The following is an 18,719-nucleotide window of genomic DNA, read 5'->3' on the forward strand; positions in this document are numbered from 1 at the left end:
ATGTATGGTGATCCTGGGCATTTATAGGACGTGTAGCAGCATCCCTGGCTTCTACTCACTACATGCCAGTAGCACCATCCCATTCCACTTTCAAGAATAAAAAAAAAACACCTCGATATATTGCCAAATGTCTCTTAGGAGGCAAAAGTGTTGCAGTTCAAAATCGCTGACTTAAACCAATCTCAAACAAAACCCCATAAGGATTTTGTTTTTTTTTAAGAAATAGAAAAGCTGATGCTAAAATTCATATGCAAATACAAAGAACCCTAGAATAGCCCAAACAATTTTGAAAAAGAAGCACAAATTTGGAGAACTTAAACTAATTTTAAAATATATGATAAGTTACAGTAATCAAGACACTGAGTTATAGTGTAAAAGACTTGACACCTACGACAACGGCACAGAACAGATTCCAAAAATAAACCCAAAAATATATATCCAATTGATTTTCTACAAAGGTGCCAAAGTAATTTAACGGGGAAAGATAGCCTTTTCAACAAATGGAGCTGGTAAAATTGGTATCTACACGCAAAAAAAAAATTCAAATTTTTTAAAAAGATCACACCATATGCAAAAACTGAACTGATTCACAGACCTAAATGTAAGACCTAAACTATAAAACCTCATGAGAGAAACATAGGAGAAAATCTTAGTGACTTTGTCTCAAGCAAATATTTCTTAGATATAACACAAAAAGCACAATCCATAAATGAAAAAAATAGTTAAACTGAACTTTATCCTAATTAAAAACTTTTGCTCTTCAAAAGACATTAAAGTGAAAGATAAGCCAAATACTGGGAAATATATATATATATATATATGATACAAGGCTTGATTCAGAATATATAAAGAAATCCTACAACCCAATAACAAGGCTCTCCTAAGATGGCCTTTGAATTGATGTCTCCAAGGATCTCTAAATAGGAAGACAAGCACTTTTTACTAATCACTGAAGCAATGGTTCAGGTCCTCTGCTGCCTCGAAATACTTGTGCCTGGTAAAATATATATAATATAAAATGTGCCATTTTAACCATATTCAAGTAATTCATCAGTGGCATTAATTATGTTAACCATGTTCTGCAGCCATCATTACTATTTCTAAAACTCTTTCCTCACCTCAAACTGGAACTCTGTACCCACCAAGCAGTCACTCCCCACTCCCCACCTTCACCCCACCCAGTGGAAAACCTGATTTCTAGTTTTTTAGATTTTGAATCTGCATATTCTGCTTATTTCATATGGGTAAGATAATACAGTATTTGTCCTTTTGTCTGACTTATTTCACTCCACATGATGTCTTCCAGGTTCATCTCTGTAGAGGCATCAGAACTTCTTTTCGAGGCGGAATGACTTTCCATTGTGTGTGCACTGCATTCTGTTTATTCATTCATTTGCTAATGGACAGGAGGTGTTTGCACGTTTTGGCTACAGTGTGCCTCAAATACCTCTAATAGGGTCATCTATAAACAGGATAGAACAGATGATAGAAACAAAAGATTGTTAGCAACAAGTGAGAGGCATTGAACCCAGCCTGTTTCAGTAATGGTGTAAGTTTTCACAAGGGATCCTGCTTTGGATGGATCCTCATTGTTAGGAATTTCTTCTTCAAACTGCATAAAATCAAAGTGTCCAACAAAATTCTGGAGGTACATTAAACCAATTAGTACTTAAATATGTCCTTGGCAGTGGGGAAGTGTGAGGTTGTGGTCCCTGAAGTGATTAGGGCTCCAGAAAGCTTAAGAGTAGTCACCAGAGGGGAAGCTGCTAAACAGAGTGTGGGATTTAGAGTGTGTCCCTCTGGGCATAGAATTTGGGAACTTGCCTCCCCAGCCAGGTCTGTGGGTGCTATGCCGGCACTGGCATATTTGCTTTGGTGGAAGACGCCTTGGTTAAGGAGGATGGTCCTAGACAGCTAAGTTATACCCGCGTACTGAAATATCTCACTACAAAGGAAACACAATAAGCAGGCTCTGAAAGGACCTATATTATGTACAAATTAACTTTTAGAAAACACTAAAAGGTAACCACTTCCTCAATCCCTCTCCCTCTGGAGAGGATGTAAAATCTTTCCTGAAAGCAATATAAACGGTACCTTTCCTTCATAGACTTAACATGCCTCAAATTGTATTAAAGCCGTCAAGGGGCACAGAATTGTCGCATGCTGGGAATCCTGATCCGCCACTCAGAGCCCAGGGAAGGAGGAGGATACAGGTTGTCCCAGGTAGAATAGGGCCAGCCTAAAGAACACACCCTTCTTGCATTGAGTAGCAGCTCCACTGGGTATGAGGGTGGCACAGGCGCTATGTTCCGTGCGCTCCCAGGAGCAGCTTTAGGTACCCAAAGAGGGGTGATAGTAGCATGCCCGTTGCTGGGCGGCTGCACAAACCGTGGCACATCCACCCAAAGAAGCATCATCTGGCTAGAACAGACTTGAATGCTCCACGGCGGACAGGCCTCGAGCACAGGCCGCTGAGCCAGAGAACCCACATACAAAAGGTCACATGGTGTATGAGTTCATTTATATGAAGCATCTGGACAGGTAAGGTGGAGACAGAAGGTTGGTGGCTGCCTGGGCGGGCCGCGGGCCGTAGCGCGCCTGCGGGTGGGTGCGCACAGGGCTGGGGCTGCTCACTGAGAAATGGTTAATTCCGTGCTATGTGGCTCTCTCCTCAGTGAAAAATAAAAAATAAAAGAAGCAATAATTTTTAAAAGTTAAGATGAGAAAGTAGGGGGAGAATTTAAAAGGAAAAGGCAAAAGGAAGAACTCTATTCCCTAATACAGACATCCCTCCGGGATTCCTTGTGAGTCGAGTGTTAACACTGCATGTCATTAGTGTCCACCGATCCGAGCACACACAGCAACTCCCAACCGCCTGTCCCTTACTACCAGGTAGAGGCATGGCAGGGGCACCTGCTGGACGTGGCCTGGGGCAGCGGCACCACCCACGTGAACGCTGCGAGCAGGCCCTCGCGCTCCCACCATCAGAACACACAACCCTAGCTGCTTTCAAACCCCCTGACAACACTCCTCCCAAATTTCTTCCAGATATGTCAAAAGTAGAAATAAACTGTACCTTCAATTTCATTAGTAGGATCCCTATTTTCAGTTATTTACCAGGTTCTTTTCATCAAAGACTACTAGAAAATGCAGCATTCCCTGTTTTTAAAAAGGTATATTTTGGAGAAAATTTAGGACTTTATATGCATCAAATAGGAGGGCAATAAACCTATGAAGAATAATCAAAAGTTGTGTCTCTCCAAAAATCATACAGAAGAATACCTGTTACTCATGCCTTCAAAGAATGCCAGTATTATGAGGCCCATTGTACTTTCTTAAATATATGCATGCCAATATTTTTCTGTTACCTCTGATACATAATTCACACGCCATAAGACTCACCACATAGGTGTACAATTCAGAAGATTTTGGCCTATTTGCAAAGTTGTGCAACTAGAACCAGTGGTTTTGGAATATTTTCATCACCTCCACATTACACACACACACACACACCACATTTCCCGGAACCGCTCATCTACCTTGTCTCTTGGACTTGCTATCCTAAAGGCTGCGTAGGAACCGAATGCGCACTGCAGTGTCCTTCTGTGCTGGCTCCTTTCACTCGGCATGTTTCCAAGGTTCATCCGTGTTGTAGCATGAATTAGAATTTCTTTTTTATTGCCAAATATCCCACTGTATCAATGTCCATTTTGTTCACCCAGGCGCCACGTGATGGACGTTTGTGCACACAAGTAAGTCTGCGTGTGAGCCTATCTCCAGTTCCTTGGCTGTATACAGAGGAGCGGAACTGCTGGGTCGTGTGTAACGCTGCTGCATGGCCCGACAGTTCTCTAAAAAGGCTGTGCCACGTATGTTCCCCAGCGCAGGTGAGGGTTCTGCTGCGCCCACCTGTGGTCTGTTTCCTCTACCCGCCATCCTCGCGGGTGTGAAGTGCTCCCTCCAGTGCTCGGCATCTTTTCACATGGTCTGTGGCCATCTGTACATGCTGCTTGAAAAATGTCTATTCAGAGCCTTTGTCCATTTTTTTTAAATTGGTGAGTTCTTTACATAGCCCAGATATGATCTCATATTTTTAAATTAAAGCCTGTTGACATAATTATAACTTTTTACCATCTCCATTAAACTCAAAACATTTTCAAGTTAGAACATGTCTGCTTTAAGTAAAAAAACTTCACTTTACATTTAAAATTACATAGAAAAAAAGTATCACAGAAATCATTGCTTCTTCAAACAAGCAAATTCCAAGCAGGGAATGGGCAAGATGTGGGATCTATTGATTAAAAGGACTTCCAAAGGCACATAAAATTGTATGGACCTTATCTGAATCCCAACTTGAACAAACAGGTTAAAAAAAATTAAGACAATTTTGGATACTGACAAAAAAATTGTTAACACTTTTGATAGCACTATTGTGGTCATATTTGAGTCCATTTAGAAACAGATACTGAAATACTTAGACGAAATGATTTGCTACATGGGACATGCTTCAAATTCAAAATTAGGATAGGTGACATAATAGATAAATCAAGATGGCCAAAACTGATTAAGCGGGTCCATGATACTATTCTACTTTTGTCTGTATGAAATTTGCCACTAATACTTCAAAAACACTTGCTCTAATGTCCACTATGTATGAGAACACACAGGTAGCTGGCAGCAAGCAAATGATACCATCTAAATGCTTACAAATTAAAGGAATCATTCATTCCCAATATTACCTCAAAAATGAAAAATCTCTGGGAAATAACCTACTAAAGAGCCAGTGACATATCTGTGCAAATGAACTGATGCCAAGTTTTAAGGCCCACCACCAGTGCCAGTGGCCACGCCCAGCAGGGCTGAGTGCCCACCCCACCATGCCTTCTCCCCACTGGGAGCTCTGTGGGAATGGAATTTCCATTGGGAGGTCAGAGTAACTGCCCTCACTGGCCACAAAAATATACTTCCAAGTATACGTCTATGGTAACTAATTTTATAGCAATTATCAGGCCACCTGATAGTAACCCCAATTCCTGGTAATTCAAAGATGCACCAGGGACATCTTTGAATTCAAGCCCACCCCACTAGAATGGCTCTACCTTAAAAACCCAGTAGTTGGCGGTACTGACAAGGAGGAGAGGAAAACAGAATATCAAGCATTGTGGGGAGAATAGTCTTAAATGGTCAAGCCACTTTGGATAAGTTTGGCAGTTTCTTTAAAAGGTAAACCTAAATTTACTATACACCCAACAATTAATTCTACTCCTGATAATCTACCCAAGAGAAATGAAAACAGAAGTCCACACAAAGATGTGAATATTCATAGCAGCATTATTTATAATAACCAAAAAGTGTAAATAATGCAAATGTCCATCAACAGGTGATGGGATAACACAATGTGACACATGCCTGGATCAGGAGGCTGCTGAGCAAATGCAGGAAGTGGCAGCTATATGCTACAGCACGAGCAAAGCTCCAGAACTATGCTAAGAGAAGACAGAGGTAAAGACTACCTGGTTTATGACGACATGTATATGGAAATTCCAGAAAGGGAAGATTTATAGAGATAGAAAACAGGTGACTTGCCTAGTATTAGGGGTAGGAGTAGGAATTAACTGCAAACTGGCACAAGGGACTGTGTTGGGCCAATGGAAATGCTCTAGAACTGGATTGTGGTGACGGCTGTACAACTCTATAAATTCACTAAAACCACTGAATTGCACTTACAATGGGTAAAGTTTATGGTATGCATATTACGTCTCAAATGCTTTTTTTTTTTTAAGTATCATTACCACAGTCTTAGGGCTATTTTTAAAGCTCTGGCTGACAGCCCACTCATTGCATATAATTTTTAGTACATGAATTCTAATATACTATTAAGATGAAAAATAATAGCATTTGCTTGAACACATGGTATTTTCAATTAAACACATCTCCAAACCTTATCAAATATTGCTTTTATCTATGTGTCATGTAATTTTGTGGCAAAATCATTGTCTACTGCTTACATTAGCATTGTCCTTTGGCCAGACTGATAACTTGTTTTCCCCTAACCTTATGCCTTCCATTGTTCTTTTTTGTAAAAATCTTTTGCTTGGTATTGCCCAAGCCGTCCATTAGAGACAAAGTTTTCTTAGAATACTTCATAACCTAAAATAAGATTTTAAAGTAAGTATTTATATTGAATATGCATTTGTACATATATTAATACATTCTAAACATGAGATAAACTTCCTTTTCTTTTTTCTTTTGGTCATAAAGCCGTTCACATGCTTCCCCTGATAACTTTTTAACTTTTCATAGTTTCAAATCAAGCTTTGCCTTCACTATTTTGGTTCAAATTTCTTCTTTGCTTTGAAGTTTTTTGATGGTTTCTTCTCCTCAAAACAGTGCTGCCTTGCTCTGCCAGTTTTAATTCTGGTCACATCCCATCTTCTTCCATTTCACTTAAAACTGTCCAAGGTGATGTTCTCCTTAAGTCAGCCATTAAAAAACACATTTTTAAAACAGAATATTGTTTAAACCAAATATGATACACCAGTAACCTAAAACAGACAAAAGGTAAATGGTATAGATGAGTGGAAGAGGAGGCACCCTCTCTACTATCATTTAGAGCTTGAGAGGCCCCAATTTACAGCTTGAAAACCAATGCTCCAAACTACAAACTACATTAAGATGTACACATGGCACAATCCAAAACAATGAAGCTGAAAATACTTAAGTCACACTCTCAAGAAAAAGGAAACTTGGATATATTTAATTTTAGAAAAACTCACTTTTTTAAAAACCTCAATTTTAAAAATAGATAATTTAATTTTCCTTTAAAACCTAATCCTATACGGCGGTGTCATGGTGGCTCAGCAAGCAGAATTCTCACCCGCCATGCCGGAGACCCGGGTTCGATTCCGGTGCCTGCCCATGCCAAAAAGCAAGCAAAAAACACTAACCCCATAAATATAGTATTATTTAGGAATGCCAAATACTATAAGGGCTGTGCACCTTAATCTGTAATTTCATGATTTATGACAGATTTTTTTTAAAAATCAGCCAAGTAGAAGTCAAAGACCACGATAACACAAAACCTAGAAGATACTGGAAGTTGCCAAATAAATGAGTTGGTAAGCAGGAAATGCCACTTATTCAACAGGCAGTAGACTAAAGATGGCCAAGAATGCTCTCGTAGAACCACTCATGTAACTGTATTAGGAGTCCTTGTTTTTAATTAGCATTACCTGCCTCTAGAATCAGGTACAAATCAAGCAACTGTTCACTAAAACGACAACCATTAATAAGGATGGACCTGGCAAAGGGAGCTTTATGTTTCAAAGTTTTCAAATTTACCTTAACTAAAAAATATAAACCATCTCCCATGAGAAATCAAAGGCAAAAGTATCGTGATAAGTAACTCACCACTCTTCTATGAAATAAAATTTCTATGAAATAAAAATAGAAATTATTGCTGCATTATGATTGTAAAAATGTAAAAATTTCTAAGAAATAAAAATAGAAATTATTGCTGCATTATGACTGTAAAAATGGAGGCAATAGAGTTAAGAAGTATACTCGTTTATAATCAATTAAATGATGAGTCATAATTTGAACCCTAATCATGACATTATATAGAAATCATAATTCAGATATTGTGTCCTCAGTTAAGATACATTAAACAGGTTACATTTTAAAAACATTTTATCATTACATTATCAATTTTGATAAAATCTTATAACATCTAAGTAGTATTCAATATAAATCATTATTGAAAGTATAAGATAGCATTTAAGAAAACTACTGAGGTGCCAAATAAGTATTTTCTATTAAATCACACAATTTAACATTGAGAGCTACATAAATTAATTCTTGTTAAAAGCTGATTCATCATTATAAAGCATACCTCGTGAACCGTAGTTAAAATTTCTCCACTACCACTTTCCTTTTCTTCTTCCAAAATCTTCCATTAAGTTTAACTTTCTTCTGTCATTCATATGTAAAAGTTATAAAAGTTTTACAATACATAAGCAAAGTACACAGTAATCTAACTACAACCTATTGAAATTTGATTATCAAATAAAAAATGATCACTTCATTCACTTAAATCTTTGAGGGAAAAACACTATATACCTTGCTTAAATAAGAATTCCCCAGTAAGGATAGTAAAAACATTTTCCCTGTTATTTTATTAAGTTTACTTTCTCATTAAAACTTTTAAAAAGTCTAATGACGGGCATGCACAATGCCACATTGTACAACTACAGTACTGTTCATTCAATAAAGCAATCCAAGATAGGTGTAAACATGTTAAAAGTAGTAAACAAGGCATGCCTTCTCTCCCCAAAACTTGCCATTACAAAGCTCTTTCCATGAATAATTATTCTTCCTTGAAAAGTTTTCAGGTATATTTTAGTACTTAAAAATTAATATACTGAAATAATATGTGAAAAGATTTAGTCATGGCAATTTCACTGAAGCTTTTATTGCCTCTGTTGGTAAAATGACAGGGATTGAAAGAAACACAATTGAACTTACAGAAATATGCAGATGATATTCACTAAAGATAATCTTGATCTCAAGTATTTTTATATGTGGGCACTTCTAATTTAATACATTTTACTATTCAAAAAGCATTACATTTAAAAATGTGTACCTGTTTTGACATTTGGCAAAAGAAACTGTACCTGTGGTTCAGTTTAAAACAAAAAAATCAGCATGGGAAGTTTACCAGAACGAAGGCTGAAGCACTTATGAATTAAAGCAGTTCAAGTTGTGTGTGTGTGTGTCTCTCTCTCTCACAGACACACACACGTGCTCACACACACACAGCCATATGTGTAAGCAGTTTTAGTACAAAATATTCCCTGCAACCAGGCTTTTACCCTCAGAATAATCCTATCACATTAAACCAGCCTTCTGTTCTCAGCCCTGGTAACTGTTTCACTTTTAAGATGTATCACAGAGTGAACAACCTTCACATTCATGCTACATAATTATATTCAAAGCTTTAGGTATTGTTTATAATTACACAGTAATTATAAATGTTTAGTACCAAACTGATGACAAACACTATTTTGTTGAAAAGGTCTTGCATTTAAAAAGAAAAATCTTTAAAACCCCAAGGCACTGGGCCATGAACTAATATGAGACTTTCATGAAAAACAATTTATCTGGAAAAAAATCCTAATGGGATCTCATTCAAAATACAGCATACTTGAATTAATCAATCAGAAAACAATATTATAACTCAAAATCTTTAAGATCGGAAACAAAACAGTAGTGTGTATAAATATATATATGTGTGTATATATATGTTTACACGCACACCTTTGTAAATTTTACATAATTGAAATTCTTTATATTTACAAAAATGAAATCAGAAAATACTGAAAGCAGCAGGATTATTCTACCTTTTCTTTAAATAACCAAATTCTAGTAATTTGAATAAAGATGTTCAAATTTTTCTTTTGTAGGATTGCATTCTTGAATCAAAGTTATGGTTGGAATATAATGTCTATGGAGACAGCTTTCTAGTCAATTTCAAAATCCTGTAGGTAAAAAACAGTTTTAATATGTCATTGTTTCTTAAAATCATTTCCACATCTGCATAAAACATGCTGCTATTCTGAAATACATTCCTTTGCTAATTTCAATACTAGATGTTAGCAATATCTATTGCCATTACAGACCAGGGTCATGCACATTTGAAGTTTTATATTTTTTAAGTTGACTTACGGAAATGTTTAAGAAAGCAATAACCCCTTCCTTCACAAGTTAAGTGAACAGAGAAGTGAGTATTTTCAACATGAAAGCAATTCATGGGTCTTATAATGAAAAAAAATACAAGATGATATTCTGCTTTGATGTGAAAACTCAGTTAATCTGAGTGAAACAAAAACAGTAAAGAGACAAATAATTTATGAAAATAGAAGCCAGATTGATATTTTGCACCAAGGGTATGCTTGCTTAAAAATCTTTGCCCTTGAAGTAAATATTTGGCAATCACGGTGATTAGCAGTTAAAGCAATTTCAACAAAATAAGAAGTCATCAAAAATGGACTATTTGTCTGAAAGAGCAGTACCTATATTATAAAGATTGAACTTCATGGCTCATCATAACCATTTCCAAAATTTAATTCCTACTATCTCCTTATAAATTAAGGGAATTTCATCTGTTTCATAGGGTGATGACCAAAAAACCTCAAACCAAAACAAAAATAAACCCTCATGCCTAAATTTAGAATATTGTATTGTGTAGCAACCTCAAACATTCAAAACAAATTAAATAGCTTAACTTATTTGACAGGCATATAAGCATTTCAAAATCCTAATGAAATCCAATTATGTAACCCATAATATAAAGGAATGGAGTCTGCGGGCGTTTCCTAAATCACAGCCCTTGTAGAAAACCTGTGTATATGAACATGGGAAGGGGAAGTGCAGACCAGTTCTGTAGAACCTCTTGGAAATCAAGGGTCTGAAGCACAATAAACTTTTCAGGTAGGCACCAAATTATCCTAAAAATTTTTCATGTCGGTTATTTTCATCAGATACTATACTCACGTCAACAACACATGTGATTTGCCAAGGAAAAAAAATTCCTCCAAAACCAAAACACCATTTCAGATCCGATATGCTTAAATATATCACTCTCATTGGAAGTGCTATCAGCATAGTCTTTGCAACTAGCCCAAAGCATATATTTAAGAGTTTTTATAAATTGTTTGTGATGTTCATATGTTTAATTCTTATGCCAAACTGTTTTCTGATGAAGACAGCATTGTGCTTTATGCGAGAATGGAAACCTCAAAATAATCACCATAAAGCTTCTAAGACTTATGGGAGGATAAACTAGGGTGGTCCACATACATAAGATGAACTCCTCGGTGTTGGAATCATAAATGCTTAGAGTGGCCCAGACTAGAAGACAAGCCCAAACCACCATTAGAAGAATGAAATAACAACATGGTCCAAGATGTATCCTTAAAGTTTTGTCTCAACCCTCAGCCTGAATTGTGAGGATTGATCTTCAGTTCAGTCCAGCCAGCAGAAATTGACTGTGCAATTTTCCGTTGTATTTATTGTACAGACTATGTACATTCTAGAAGGTTCCTTTAGTGCTACACTGTTGTACTTTTTGTCCCAGCAATTTGAGGGCGTGCAAATTCCACAAAGTCATCAATAAGAACAGGCCATGCTCCTGGGGAAAAGAAAAAAAAAGGAAAAAATGGAGAAAAGGAAGAAAGAAAAGCAGAAACAAGGCTAACATTTTAACAAAATCCTTTTGTTAAACTATGTCATTCTTATCTGTTCCCAGTGATAAAAAATTCTAGCTTTTGAGACTTTCAACCCCCAATTTTCCTTATATTCTTTCTGCTCTATGATTCCAACACTTGGTCTTCTTTGAGCGATAAAAATAACTTTTTGGCAACCAACATTATGCTTTTTTTTCCACAGGACACTGAAGTAACTTCAACAAAAGGTCAATGCGGGTCACCTATGGGAAGGTCTCAACATGTCGACAACGCTGCCAGCGCTTGGAAGTACTGCAGCAAAAACAAGTTTTCAGGCATCAAGTGGCAGTCAAACAGAGGAAACGAACAAAAAGTATCAAACTCTATCCTATTTCATGATAATAAATTACTAAAAGGCTTTACAGTGCATATATGAATGCCCTCCCCACATCCACATGTCAGCATCCAAATCAGGACAGTTCTCCAGTTTTATGTAAAACCTAACAGAAAGCACAATTATCAGTCATGTACAGGAGTAAGCTTTTCTAACTTTGTTTCGGTGAAAACTATAAGTGGCGATTAAAAAGGGAAGAAGAAAATATCATCCCTGGTTAGCTTAAATGGTTCCGAGACACTTTAAAGGAGACCAAAGTCATTAGAGATTTTTGGAAGAGCACCTCTGTCTATTCAAGTGTCACAAGTGCATCCTGCTAGTTCTCAAGGGCGCCTAGCTAAGTGTGTGGGAAGAGGTCAGTGCAAATAGCTATCACTTCTAGAAAAACAGAAGCAAAAGCCCCGACAGCAGATGGAGTATCCTCTTTCTACACATGTGAATAAACAGAAGTGCAGTGTTCCATCAGTAACTGTTTACTGAATGCCTCCCAAAGTACATTTCACATTAGATGAGGTTCCTGAAATCAAGGAGTTTAAAATCAAGCTTGCAGACAAAACAAACAGATAACAAAGGATATACACAAATTAAAAACAAAAGTACATTAAAACAGAACAAGTTCCTAAAGTGAACTAAAAATGTAAAACATGGATGTAAATTACTGATGCCTTTCAGGAAGACATGAGTCATGAGTATTGAGGCATGATTTAAAGAAACAGAAAATACAGATTGGCAGAGAGGATGAAGGCCATTAAGACATTCAGAAGAGCACAAATAGAAGCTCAGAAGAGGGAAATCCAACTCCAAGAAAAAGAGACATGGACCAGAAGTTCAGGACTGTCTGATAGAAGGAGATAGGAAAACAAGTGAAAAAAACTGATAGGGCAAAAAATTTCATTACCTTCTTCGTCATAATTAGACATGTCATCTGCAATCATTGTACTGAAGTCTAAAAGAAGATTCCAAGTATCTTTCGGTATTGATCGTTTATGATGTTCCTATTTAAAAAACAATACTCAAATCACTAAAAAGAGTTGGAAAAATAATCTAGACATTTTAAATACAAGACATGGAAATACAAGAAATTTGACATTTCAAATATAAGAATGGAAAACAACTTGTGTAATGAAATTCTGGTAATCAAATTTCTCCCTCTTTGTCCATTATATGCTCTGAGATGAGTTACTGTTATTTATGCATTTTCAAACAAGGCATAAATTCAGAGAAAACATAAAACTACAGAAAACATGAACTTACCAACAAAAATTTATTCCATAAGTCTAAGAATTTAAATCTTCCATTAAGCACTAAATTCCAGTAGGCAATGGCCATTTCTAGATCTGCAATATTAAAAATATATTTCAATGTCATAAATATATATTCCGCAAATGATCTTATAAAAACAACTGAGATCCCCAACAATATCATAACCAAAGTTTGTGTCCTGAATATTAAGTACTACAATTTTCCTATAGAAATAAATCTGAGGTGTGTATTCTGTGTCCATCACCAGCGTATGTCCGTTGGGGGCACGTTCAGGTAAGCGTGGCATGTGTCGCTCACCTCGCAGGGATGCCAGGATGTCTAAGGTAATGCGGATGACCGTGTCTGAGTGGCTTGGAGGCATTCAAGCCCTGATGGGCACCAAGTCCTCAACCTGGCACTTGTGACACTTGGGCCAGGGGATCCCTTGCTGGGGAGACTGTGCAGTACACTGGGGGGTGCTTGGCGCACCTGGCCTCGGCCTCCAGGATGCAGGACCCCCCCACCCCCAGGGAGGGGACAGCCACACCTGTCTCCAGACCCTGCCACATCCCAGCGGAGAATCACTGATGCACACCCATGGGTGAAAACGTTCAGGACTGCTACTTACACCCCAGGCTGCTGGCTGACCAACTCTCATCTCAGGAGGACAACGTAGGATAGTGGTTAAAAAGTTAAAATATTAAACTAACATCTGTTACATCTGCTGAAGACGACATCAATGGCTGTTTAACTGGGTACGGAGCACAGTAAAGTAGCAGTAGTGCCACATGGCAGAGAGATGGGAGCTATGATCTCTTTCAAGGAACCAAAATAATTATGAAAGCAGCTAACTTTTACAAAAGAATTTCTATCTCTAGGACAGGAAAGATTACATCCCAAGAACCTTAAAAGGCATGCTAGACATGATCTTGGAACTGCACTTCATAATCTATGAAGAATCACGACACTAGTAGAGACTCTAAGGGACAAGTGCTGCCCAATTTTTAAAAACAATAAAAAAGTACTCCTGAAGCTGATTCACTGACAAAAACAGATATTTATAAGAAATAAATTAGAAATTACAATTGCCAGGATCCTGCAGGGGTTCACTAAGAGTAAGTCACACATGATAAAAAAATATTTATTCCTTCTAGCCTCCTATATTTTGGAGCAGCTAGAAGGAAAAATGATGGTATGGTAGCCCATGACAAACCCTGGGATCTGTCCTGTAACTACTTGTTGAAGAGTGCTTTGAAAATTATTGCTTTTTTCTTTGCTTTGTATATATGTTCTATTATACAATAAAAAAAAGTTAAAAAAAAAAAAAGAGTAAGTCACACAAAACATTCTATTTTTCACATTGTATTCGCAACCACTTCTAACTACTAAACCTGAAACCTATTTCTATATGGTAGACTGATATATATAGCTGGGTCCTTACAACAAACAACTCAAACTCAACCCGACTCAAACTGAGCTAATTCTACCTTCAAAGACCCAGTACTCCTCTCATTCTCAATGAATGCCAACACCCTACAGTATTTCTCAAGGAAACACAATTTTCCATCGTGTGAAAGTCACCTATATATTACAGGATGTTTGGCACCTATTTATGCCAGAAGCAACCCTCAGACATTATAACAACCAAAAAACCCACACACGCTTCCAAACATCTTCCTGGAGTAAGCGCACCACAGCGGAAGACAACGCCTCTTCCTTGCCACACACATCCAATCGGAGCTCTGTCACTTTGTCTAAGTATCTTTTAAATCTATCCCTTCTCCATCCCCGGTGGCAGGGTCTAGGTTAAGGACCTTCCCATTTCTAGCTAAGTCATTGTGACAGCTCCATAATTAATCCCTCCTTCTCTAACCTTGCCTCTACCCCCTTTAAAGGGTCACACTGCTTTCGGATGACCTTGCAGGAATATACATCTGGTATCACTCCCAGGAAAAAATTCTTCGATTTCTTATTGCCTTCAGATAAAATCTACATTTCCAGTCAAGTCCAATTACTTGCAGTTCCTCTAAGGTGCTATGGTCTCTCATCTCTAAGTAACTGAATATATGAATCCCTCCAACCTGGAATGGCTTCTTTTTCTTCTGGCCTTGAAAACCTGTATTCGTTTTTCAAGGTTCAAACACAGTATTTGTGAGAATCTGCAAAGACCCCCAGACTTAAAAAAATGTTCCCAATTCAAAGCTCTCAGAATACATAATAAGCAGTCAATAAATGTTTTGAATAAAAAATGAAAAATCAAAAAGATGTATAATTAAGAACTGAAATAAAGATTAAATGGTAAATGATAAACGGCAAAGTACCATAGTTATAGGAAAAATTGCTCTTTAAACAGAAACTTCTGAGGAACAGGGAGAATGGCCTCACTAGAGAGGGAGTTGAACATAGCAGTTCAGAGCATGAGCTTTAATTGAGGCTTTAAAACTCTACAACTTATGATGAACTAAGTGATCTCTGGGTGTGCCAGTATGAATCTGTCATGGACCCAAAAAAGCCATGCTCTTTAATCCTCATTCAATACTGCTGGGTAGGATCTTTTTTATTGTTTCTATGGTACCAATTGTGGGCGGTACCTTTTGATTAGGCAGTTGCCATTCAAGGTGGGGTTGCTTACTGGAACCATTTAGGAAAAAGCTCAGAACCAACAGAGCCCACACAGCCAGAGACCTTTAGAGATGAAGAAAGAAAACACCCTGGTAGAGCTTCATGAAACAAGAAGACTGGAGAGAGAGCTAGCAGACGTCACCACGTTCACCAAGTGCCTTTCCAGTTGAGTGAGAAACCTTGAATGCCATCAGCCTTCTTGAACCAAGGTACCTTTCCCTGGATGGCTTAGATTGGACATTTCTAAAGAATTGCTTTAATTTGGACATTTTCATGGCTTTAGATTTGTAAACTTCCAACTTATTAAATTCCCCTTTTTATAAGCCATTTCAGTTCTGCTATATTGCATTCCGGAAGGTTTCAAACTAGAACACTGGGAAACCAAGTTGACCTCTCTGTAATTCAATTTAACATGAACCTGACAATAGGACCTGACCTCATATGGTTGTCATAAGGATTAAGTAAGTTAATACACAGAATGTACTCAGAAGAGTACCTGGTAAATAATGAGTACTTTTAAAAGTATATATGTTAAGAAATAAAAATATATATATTATAGATTTTGAAGCAGTATTGGCAAAGAACAAATTCAGTGACAAAGTAAAAAAAGAACCAATGACATTTAGAAAACAAAATGGAAAGAAAATGCAGAGAAAAAGAAATAAGACACATAGGACCACAAGTCTTAATAACAGAACTGCCTGAAATTCAGATATTTGCAGAATCAGTTCTTAAGCCCTCACTGTAAAACTAAAAATGGCATAGATCCTCCATCCTTCTTTCCAATGGAGTCAGCAAGGGCACTGTGATTTCATAAACGATGATCAGTCAAACCCAGGATGAGCATGGAAATGAACTAAGACGGGACCCAAGCATCCTTCCTCCCTAAGAGAAACAAGTGTTACCAACTCATCAGGAGGACCGAATGGGATTATGGTAAAGAGAATAGCAGAAGTGGAAGATGGTGAGCCAGCAGTGCAGGACACACTTCCCATCCAGAAGCGGCCAGTGGATGTGCACAAACTGAAACAACAGTTCTGAACAGCACCCATAAGAGGGCAGGAGGGCAGGGAGACCGAGAGGCTGCACCTGAAAAACTGTGAAGGATGGGCAGTGCCCATGGACACAGGGGCCTCTCTCCCTGGGGCACAGCCCAGCACCGAGCATGGCTTCTAACTGGCAAGCCTGGAGAGCTGGGTCTTGGCTCTGAGTCACAGGTTAGACTGCCTGGGATAGGGTTTCCGTGGACACTCTTTCCACACCACCACACCAGGGGTGGAGCCTTCTGAGGGCTGAAAGCATGCTTGCCTTCCACAGGGCTGCAGGGAAGAGTCTGCCACAGCCATCTGTCAGGCAGGCCAGGAAAACGCAGCTTCAGAGAGTCAAGAAAAAAGGCTTTTGGTGATTTCTCTGACCCTCTCCCCAGGGCACTCTGAAGTGATCTGTGCCCCTGGCCTTGTTTTGATAAGTTAAACATGGGCAATGCTAAGGAGCTGGAACAAGTTGAACTGCCAAAAAAGAGCCTTATCTTGGAGCCAATCAACAATAAAACCCTGGGCAAGAGAGAGAAACTGACTTCCAGAGTAAACTCATGATAATCAAATACCTAGATATCAACAAAAAATTAAAAGCCATATGAAGAAACAGGAAGATATGGCCCAGTCAAAGAAGCAAATAAAAAAGTTGGAGGAGACAAAGAAGTTGAAACAAGGAATCAAAAATGTTCAAACAAATCTCCTAAATCAATTCAAGGAGATGAAGGAAAATAAGGCTAAAGAGATAAAAGATATTAAGAAGACATGGCATGAACCCAAAGAATAATTTGCAAGTTATTGTTTGCAATAGAAGAATAACAAAAAAGATTTTAAAAATACGTGAGAAGTATATAAAAGATTTAAAATGGCAGAAGAAAGAATCAGCAAACTACAAAACATCTGAGATCATACCAACAGAAGAAAGAAAGAAGATTGGAAAAAAATGAGTAAGGTTTCAGGAAACTGAATGACATCATGGGTGTCCCAGAAGAAGAAGAGAAGGGAAAAGGGGCAGAGAGAATGTTTCAGGAAATAATTTCCAAAAAATTGTCCAACTGTTATGAAAGACTTAAATATACATGTTCAAGAAGCACAACATAGTCCAAACAGAATAAATTCTAATAAACCTATACAAAGACACATAATAATCAGAATGTCAAATGTCAAAGACAAAGACAGAACTGTGTATAAGCAGCAAGAGAAAAGTGATTCATCACATACAAGGGAAGCTTGATAAGACTAAGTTCCAATTTCTTACCAGAAACCATGGAGGCAACAAGGCAGCGGTATGCTAATGAAAGACACTGAAAGAGAAAAACTACTGGCTAAGAATTCTTTACCCTACAAAACTATCCTTCAAAAATGAGGGTTTAAAATATCAGAGATAAACAGAAATTGAGAGAGTTCAACAAGAAGAGATCTACCCTACAAGAAATATTAAAGGGAGCTCTGCAGGTTGAAAAGACAAGAAAGGAGTGAGAGGCTTGGGGGATGGTACTGAAATGAGGATTATCAGTAAGGCTAAAAAGAAACAAATATAAGATATGATACATAAAGGCCAAAAGATAAAATGGCTGAAGTGAATACTGCCTTCACAGTAATAACACTGAATGTTAATAGATTAAACTCCCCAGTCAAAAAACACATCCTGGTAGATTGGATAAAATATATATACATATGATCATCTATATGCTGTCCATAAGTCTAAACAGATTTTGATGTTAAGTATGTATATTGTTGACTCCAAACTACAAACAAACTAATTTAAAAAAAGAAAAGACATTTGACAAAATTCAGCATCCTTTCTTGAAATAAAAATACTTTGAGCGCCTGCCCAAGCTAAAAAAAGAAAAAAGAATTGAAAGATAGGCATGGAAGGAAGATTCCTCACCTTTATGAAGTTAACACTGCATTCAATGCTAAAAGACTTGAGAGCTTTCCCTCTAAGATCTGGAACAAGACAAGGATGCTCACTGTCAACCAGTTATTCAACATTGGACTAGGTAGGTTCTAACAAGAGCAGTTAGGCAAAAAAAAAAAAGAAAGAAAGAAAGAAAGAAAAGGGATCCAATTTGGAAAGTGAAAAGTAAAAACTTTCCCCTTCACAGGTGACATGATCCTGTATGCAGAAATCCCCAAATAATCTCATTTATTAGCTACTAGAAATCCCATAAATAATCCCATTTATTAGCTACTAGAGCTAAT

The 18,719-nt window shown here is 37.5% G+C and overlaps 1 protein-coding gene across 4 annotated transcripts in view; it reads right to left on the reverse strand.

The window, feature by feature from the left end:
- Nucleotides 1-11,041: 11,041 nt before the first annotated feature.
- Nucleotides 11,042-18,719, reverse strand: part of DCUN1D1 (defective in cullin neddylation 1 domain containing 1) — a 58,228-nt gene continuing 50,550 nt past the window's right edge. For all 4 annotated transcript variants that reach the window (XM_077161155.1, XM_077161156.1, XM_077161154.1 and 1 more), the window contains 3 exons: nt 12,871-12,953; nt 12,515-12,611; nt 11,042-11,188 (listed from right to left, as the gene is read on the reverse strand). In XM_077161155.1, coding sequence (XP_077017270.1) covers nt 11,109-11,188; nt 12,515-12,611; nt 12,871-12,953 — 260 coding nt within the window. In that variant the 3' untranslated portion in view covers nt 11,042-11,108. The remainder of the gene's footprint in view (nt 11,189-12,514; nt 12,612-12,870; nt 12,954-18,719) is intronic.

The sequence above is a fragment of the Tamandua tetradactyla genome, chromosome 5 (genome assembly GCF_023851605.1).
Source record: "Tamandua tetradactyla isolate mTamTet1 chromosome 5, mTamTet1.pri, whole genome shotgun sequence".
Taxonomy (NCBI): domain Eukaryota; kingdom Metazoa; phylum Chordata; class Mammalia; order Pilosa; family Myrmecophagidae; genus Tamandua; species Tamandua tetradactyla.